Source organism: Numida meleagris, chromosome 12, assembly GCF_002078875.1.
Source record: "Numida meleagris isolate 19003 breed g44 Domestic line chromosome 12, NumMel1.0, whole genome shotgun sequence".
Taxonomy (NCBI): Eukaryota; Metazoa; Chordata; class Aves; order Galliformes; family Numididae; genus Numida; species Numida meleagris.
Genome location: NC_034420.1, coordinates 9,783,663 through 9,790,884, shown reverse-complemented (window position 1 = coordinate 9,790,884; position 7,222 = coordinate 9,783,663). Strand labels below are relative to the sequence as shown.

The window sequence follows — 7,222 nt, the reverse complement described above, 5'->3', positions numbered from 1 at the left end:
TACAGACGAGAGTTGGCTTTATTCATGGACACGGTGGCAGCTGTGTCACTGGCAGCTGCACTCATATTGCACATCCAGCAACGAGGGCGGGGGGATATCCATGCCACGTCACAACACAGCGTCGGCACTACAGGACCTCAGGGAGGGCGCGGGCACCGTCACCACCCAGCAGGCTGGGGAGAGGGCTTGGACGCCGAGGGCTCACAAAGGCAAAAGACCCGTCCACCCATAGATAGAGATAGATAGATATATAAAAAAAAAATTAGTTCCACGATGACCAGAGCAGAACCACAGGGACACGCATGCAAGCAAAATGTACAGCAGCCCGCGCGCAGGTAAACATGCTTTGTACACACACAGACACACCGGGACGCAGCCGGGGCTTACGGCGCTGGGAGGGAGACAGAGCTGTAAGCCCGGGCCCCAAGGACACACACACACACACACACACACACCAGCCCCTGCGGGCAGCGCCCACGGCTCGAGCACACGCTGGGGCTGCAGGGCTTGGACACAGCGGGTTCTCACTGCTAGACACGGTACGGAGACATGGACATGGTCCCTTGGAACGGAACTGGAGGAAGAACTTGTGAGCGAACGGGGCAGGGGCACCCCTGCTCCTCCCTGGCACGCGGGTGCTGGCCGGGGCCGGCTGGGGAGGAGCAGGGGGCTACCGGCGGTTCATTGTGCTGCTGGTGGAAGAGGCAAGGACAGGGCTCCATTATGCCTCTGGCTCGTATTCCTGGTATTCCTCCTGCGGCACGGGAAAAGAAAGAGCGGTGAGAGAGCCCGGCTGAGGCAGTCCCTGTGCCCCCAGCACCACACCTGCCTGACCTCCAGGCTCCTCGCTCCGGGTGCTGGGGAGCAGGCAGGCTCCTGGCTCCGCTCCCGACAGCGATGCCACCAGGGCGCTGAGCACAGCCTGCATCCCCTGCGGTGCCACCCTGTCCCCTCACCTGTGGAGACTCCTCGTAGCTCTCCCCCTCCGGCTCCAGCAGCGGCTCAACCAGCGGCTCCTCCACAGCCTCCTGGGCCACCTCCTCGGCCTGGGGGCGAAGTGGGCGGTCAGTTCCACGCACTCATCCCCCAAACGTCACCTACTCGGGGAGGGGTTACCCGGGGGACCTGGCAGAGACCGGCCACATGCCCACATAGAGTGGGATAGAGCCAGGACAGCATGGTACAGGGCGAGGAGGAGGTGCTGGCAGGGCACCCGGTGCTCACAGCAGCACAGCGAGCTGGGAAGGGACAGGAAAGTGACTGCGGATGCGCGCATCCCCAGGCAGGTGACGCGTGCTGGCGCCTTGAGCCCCACTCGGGCCGCGGGAGCGTCCCGTATCCCGCAAACCGGGCGGGGCGGAGCGGGGCGGGTAACCCCTCCCCGGGGCCTGACAGAGCGGGTGGAGGAGGGCGGCCGGTCCCCCCGCGCGGCGGCGGTGCGTGCCGTGGCCTCATTTCTTCAGCTGCTGCTATTTTGGGCTAAGCTGGAAGCGAGCGGAACCCGCCGCCCCTCCCGCCCCAGCGCTCCCGCAGCTGTCAGGTCACCTCGCGGCGCATCGCGGCGATGCCGCCCCGCCGGCCCCGCGCCGCCATGCGGGAGCCCACGCACGCACACGTCCGCAGCGGCCGCGCACGCAGCCGCCGCGCGGGGGACCCGTCCCCACCACCCTGGCCCCGGGCACGCTCCGAACGGGGACCCTGCGGCAGCGCCCCGTGTGCCACCGGGGGGGGGGGGGTCTCCGCCGAGCGGGGGGCGGTGCGGCGGTGTGCGGGGAGAGGGGAATCACCTTCAGGTCCGCGGGGAACTCCTCCTTCTTCACCAGCCCCGTGGCCGCAGCGATGTTGCCGGCGCCAGAGAACGCCGCTTCGCCCAGCTGGGACGCCTGCTCCTTCGCCTTCTCGGCCACTGCGAGAGCCGGGGATGCGTGTCAGTGCCCCCCGCGCCAGGGAGAGGGGCCGGGGGGACCGATGGCGAGTCAGGGGCAGGACCGGCCTCCCAGCCCCGCACCTCCCCCTCCGTGCCCGGGGCCGCGGCTCTGCAGCTGGGCAGGGAGTGCGCGAGGCGCCGCAAATCCTGCGTTGCGGGCCCCGTTATGTAAGTGGCTTTAGCCGGGTGACATCAGCCCTGCGCTTAGCCCCGACCCCGTTAGCACGGCCGCGCTCCCGGGGGCAGAAAGGACCGTACCTGAGGTGACGCCTTGCACCACGCCTTGGGTTTTGCTCCCTGGGGGTAGAAACAGAGAGAGTCCGGGGTCAGAGAGCCTCGCGCTGAGCAGCCCCCGGTTCGGGCGGGGTGCCGGATGCCGACGGGTGCCTCCTGCGGGACGGGGGCTGTGCTGCTGCACGGGGCAGCCCGGAGGCGCGGACGGCTCTTCTGCGGGACGGGGCCTCGGGGCGCCCCGGGACCCCCGCCTGGGCGAGCCCCGCTCGGCACAGCTCCCCCTCTCGCCCGGTGGGATGTGGCAGCACCCAGTCCCGTCCCGAGCAGCCCGAAGCCGCAGCCCGGCTGCACCGTTCACCCGCCTGTACTCCGGGGTACGGATTGTCCCGGGAGGGACAAATGGATCCCCAGCATTTCCGCTCCAAGCCGGGCACACCTCAGCGCATCCCACAGAAGCTCCGGGGATAGAGCTCCACAAGCAGATCCCGAGCGTCGCCGCAGCCCCGCGGCGCCTCCTCTCGTGCCCCGGAGCATCCTCGGCGAAGAGCCGCGGAGGTCCCAACCGCGGGGTCTCACCCTTGTGCTCCCCCCCTTCCCCCCACCCCATCCCCGCGGGCAGAGCGCTGCGGACGGAGCCCCCAGGTGCTGCCGGGGGCAGGGGGGGAGAGCCGGGGGTACGGCGACAGCGGGGGGAAGGGTGGGAGGATGCAAGGGCAAATGCGGGAGGATGCAAGGACGGGAGGGGGGGGACGTGCAGGCCGGGCCGGCCCTTACCGACATAGAGGACCCCTTCCTTGGTCTTCTCGGCGGCCTCAGCTACCCCCTGCTTGGTCTTCTCGGCGGCGGCGACCACCCCCTCCTTGGCCTTGGACAAGCCCTTCATGAACACCTCCATGGCGGCTCTGCGGGGAGAGGCCGCACGGCTTCACCCCGGCCCGGCGCCCGCCCGCCCCGCGCATCCCCGTGCCCTTGAGGCCCGCCCCGCCCCGCACCACCGCCCCCGGCCCCGCACCGCCCCGCTCCCGCCGCTCTGCCCGACCTGGCTCAGTGACGGGCACACGGGCACACGGGGACGGGCGGGGCGCGGCGCGGGCCGGGCCGAGCCGGGCCGGGCTGCGGCGGGGCGGGCTCAGTGCGGCTGTGCCGGAGCCGCGCTGCGCTGCGCTGCGCCGTGATGCGCCGTGATGCGCGGGGGGGACCGCGCCGTGCGAGCGGAGCCGTGCTGGGCTGGCAGAGTCGTGCTGAACCGTGACAGGCACGACTGTGCTGAACCGTGCCAAGCCGAGCCGAGCCGTGCCGTGCCGAGCCGAGCCGTGCCGTGCCGAGCCGAGCCGAGCCGTGCCGTGCCGAGCCGAGCCGTGCCGTGCCGAGCCGTGCCGTGCCGTGCCGAGCCGAGTCGTACCGGGCCGAACCGGGCCGTGCACAGGGATGTGCTGCCCCCGTGTGGTGAGGTACGAGGGCGGCCGGGCACGGCTCTGCCCGATCTCGGCACAGCTTTGCTTGGCGTAGATCGGAACAGCACGTTTTGGCAGGTCGTGGCTTGGCTCAGCTCCACACGGTTCGGCATGACTCGGCTCGGCTCAGCTCAGCACGGTACGGTATGGCATGGCACGTCTCACGTTGGCGCAGCGCATCTTGGCATGGCTCATCTTGGCTCAGCTTGGTTTGGCGTGGTTTGGCACGGCATGGCTCGACACTACACAGCATGGCTCTGTGCAGTTTGGAAAGGTTTGGCGTGGCACAGCTCGGCACAGTTCAGCCTGCTTTGCAATGCTTTGGCACAGCTTGTGACACTCGGCATGGTTGGATATGGCTCGGTTCAACACGACTCAGAACAGTTGGGCACAATTGAACACAGCTTGGCATGTTTTGGCATGGTTCATCACGGTTCAGCTTGGTACAGTTTGATACATTTTGGCACATTTTTGCATGGCTCAGCACAGCATGGCACAGTTCGGCACAGCTCAGGATAGCACAGCTCATCATGGCTCAGCACAGCTTGGTACAGTTCAGCACAGTTGGGCACATTTTGATATGACGGCATGGTTCAGCACAGTTTGGCATGGTTCAGCACAGCTCAATACAGTTTGGCATGGTTCAGCACAGTTCAGCATGTTTCAGAACTGTTCAGCTTGGCTTGGCCCTGCACATTTTGGCATGGCTTGGCACGGTTTGCAACAGTTTGGCATGGCTTGGTACAGCTTGGCACTGCACAACTTGGCACTGCTCGGCTCACTGTGGCCAAGGTGAAGCCATGGTGCATTTTGGCATGGTTTGGCACAGCACATTTCAGCATGGCTCGGCACAGTTTGGTACTGCATGGCTCTGCACAGTCTGGCTCGGCATGGTTCAGCATGGCTCAGCTCTGCATGTTTCAGCATGGCCCAGCACAACTGGGCACAGCTGGGCACAATTTGGATCAGCTTGGCTTGGCACAGTTTGGCATGCTTCAGCACAACTCGGCATGGTTGGATAAGGCCCCTTCAGTACGGTGTGGCTCGGCATGGCTTGGCATGATTTGGCCCTGCCCAGCATGGCATGGTTTGGCACGGCTAGGCTTGACACCATTCAGAACAGCTTGGAACTGTACATTTCAGCACAGCTTGGCTCAGTGTGACTCAGCACAGTCAGGCACAAATTGGCACGGTTCTGCATGGCTCAGCTCTGCACATTTTGGCATGGCTCAGCACAGCTCGGCACAGTTTAGCATGGTTTGGCATGGCTAGACACTGTTGGGCACAGCTTAGCCTGGCAAGGCTCAGAATGGTTTGGCATAGTTTGGCACAGTTCAGCATGGTACAGCACAGCTTGCTACAGTTTGGCACGACACTGCTCTGCACATTTTGGCATGGCTCAGCATGGTTCGACTCAGCCCACTTGGCATGGTTTCAACATAGCTTGGCACAGTTTGGCACTCTGTGGCATAATTCGGCACAGTTCAGCACAGATGGGCATGTCTGGGCACACTTTGACACACTTTGGCAGATTTCACCACAGCTCATCATGCTTAGCATGCTTCAGCATGGCTTGGCTTGAGGCAATTCGGCACATCTCAGTTCTGCACATTTTGGCACGGCTTGGCATGGTTTGGCACAATTCAGCACAGTCTGGCATGGCTCAGCACAGCTCAGCACTGCATGGCACCATTTGGCACGGTTTAGCTTGGGACATCTTGGCACAGCTTGGCATGGCTCAGCACAGTTTGGAACAGTTTGGCATGGCATATTTTATCAAGGTTTGCCACAGCTCAGCATGTTTTGGCATTGTTTGGCATGGCTTGGCATGATACAGCTCAGCACAGCTTAGTTTCTCATGGCACAGCATGGTACAGTTTGGCACAGTTTGACGCAGTACATTTTGGCACTGCTCAGCGTGGTCCCAGCCTCTCCCTACCCTTTCCTTATCCTTGATCCCATCCTTTGCCCCACTGCACCCTGTTCCCACCCCATCCTGTCCCTGTCCCACATTCCAGCCTATCCCTCTGCCATCCCATTCTCCCAACCCCATCAACACATTCTTTTCCCATCCTGCCCCTGCCCCTGCCCCGCCCCCTCCCTGCAGACCCCACACCCCCTCCCCAGCTGCAGCAGGTCCCTTATCCCACCCAGCTGCGAGCCCTTAAAAGCACTGGGGAGGAATAGAGCTGTGCTGGTTGGAATGGCTTCAGGGGAGCAGGTGAGTGCCTTCTTGGTCCTGCAGCTCCTATGGGGCTGGGGTGGGCAGCAGGCACTGGGCAGCTCTGACTTGTGGGGCTGTTGTGCGGGGTGCCCATGGGGGTGGCTGTGCTGTTTCCCCAGAGGAGGCAGGAGGAGCGGCGCCGGCGCAGGGCTCAGCAGCAGGAGCTGCAGGTGGCAGAGAGCCTGGGCAAGCACCCACTGCACAACAGGTACAGGGTCCTGGCTGTGGGGAGCATACCAGCACCAGGAGGGGGCCTAGGGGGAGTCCAGCCCAGCTGACAGTCCCGTTGTCCCCCAGGTGGGCCCTGTGGTTCTTCAAGAATGACAAGAGCAAGATGTGGCAGGCCAACCTGCGCCTGGTCACCAAGTTCAGCACGGTGGAGGACTTCTGGGCGTGAGTGCCATCCCTGCTCTGGGAGGTTTGGGGTCTGGGGATTTGGGTGTCTGTGGGGCAGCTCCTCTCACTGCTTTCCCTCTGTCCCCACTGCAGACTGTACACCCACATCCAGCTGGCCAGCAAGCTGACGTCAGGCTGTGACTATTCCCTCTTCAAGGTGTGACAACCCTGCACCCCAGTACTACAGGGCGCTGAGGGGACCCCACCCCTGTGCCCTGAGCTGGCCCCGGCTGTCGTGAGCATTCTCTGTCTGTCCCAGGACGGCATCGAGCCCATGTGGGAGGACAGCCAGAACAAGCGTGGTGGGCGCTGGCTCATCACCCTGGCCAAGCAGCAGCGGCACACGGAGCTGGACCGCTTCTGGCTGGAGACGGTGCGTACCGGGTAGGGGCAGCGGTGTCCCCCTGCCGCGGCCCTGTGCTCAGCCCGGGGTCCTTCTCCTCCCCGCAGCTCCTGTGCCTCATCGGGGAGATGTTCGATGAGTACAGCGATGAGGTGTGCGGGGCCGTCATCAACATCCGCGCCAAGGGAGACAAGATCGCCATCTGGACCCGGGAGGCGGAGAACCGGGAGGGTGTCACGCACATCGGGTAACGCGGGGCCGGGGGTTGGGAGGGGCGGGGCAGCTCCTGGTGGGGCTGACCCATGGCGGTGGGGCTGCCCCCGTGGCTTTTTCTTGAGCTTATTCTCCTCCATGGAGCGTTGGTTGGCGGGGGGGAGGAAGTTGGGTCTGGCTGTGTGATGCTCCTCGTTCTGCAGCCCCCTTCTCCCGCAGGCGCATCTACAAGGAGCACCTGGGGCTGTCGCAGAAGGTGGCTATCGGGTACCAGGCGCACGCGGACACGGCCACCAAGAGCGGCTCCCTCACCAAGAACAAATTTGTCGTGTGAGCATGGGGGGCGGGACCCCTCTGCCCGACCCCACAATGAATGGCTGCAGCTCAGCGGGCTCCGTGTGTGCTGGCGTTGGGGGCGGTGCGGGGCGGGC

At 64.7% G+C, this 7,222-nt stretch overlaps 2 protein-coding genes across 2 annotated transcripts; one reads left to right on the top strand and one right to left on the bottom strand.

Annotated features, from left to right (window-relative positions):
* On the bottom strand, window positions 1-3,253 carry SNCB (synuclein beta). The gene is made up of 6 exons (XM_021410536.1): window positions 3,201-3,253; window positions 2,936-3,063; window positions 2,186-2,224; window positions 1,788-1,906; window positions 957-1,046; window positions 1-754 (listed from the first exon to the last, which is right to left on the bottom strand). Exons 2-6 carry the CDS (start codon window positions 3,054-3,056, stop codon window positions 722-724), a joined length of 402 nt encoding a protein of 133 aa, XP_021266211.1. The 5' UTR covers window positions 3,057-3,063; window positions 3,201-3,253; the 3' UTR covers window positions 1-721.
* On the top strand, window positions 5,752-7,178 carry EIF4E1B (eukaryotic translation initiation factor 4E family member 1B). The gene is made up of 7 exons (XM_021410593.1): window positions 5,752-5,836; window positions 5,959-6,047; window positions 6,137-6,232; window positions 6,329-6,392; window positions 6,495-6,608; window positions 6,686-6,825; window positions 7,011-7,178. The coding sequence occupies exons 1-7, from the start codon at window positions 5,819-5,821 to the stop codon at window positions 7,123-7,125; spliced, it is 636 nt and encodes a 211-aa protein (XP_021266268.1). The 5' UTR covers window positions 5,752-5,818; the 3' UTR covers window positions 7,126-7,178.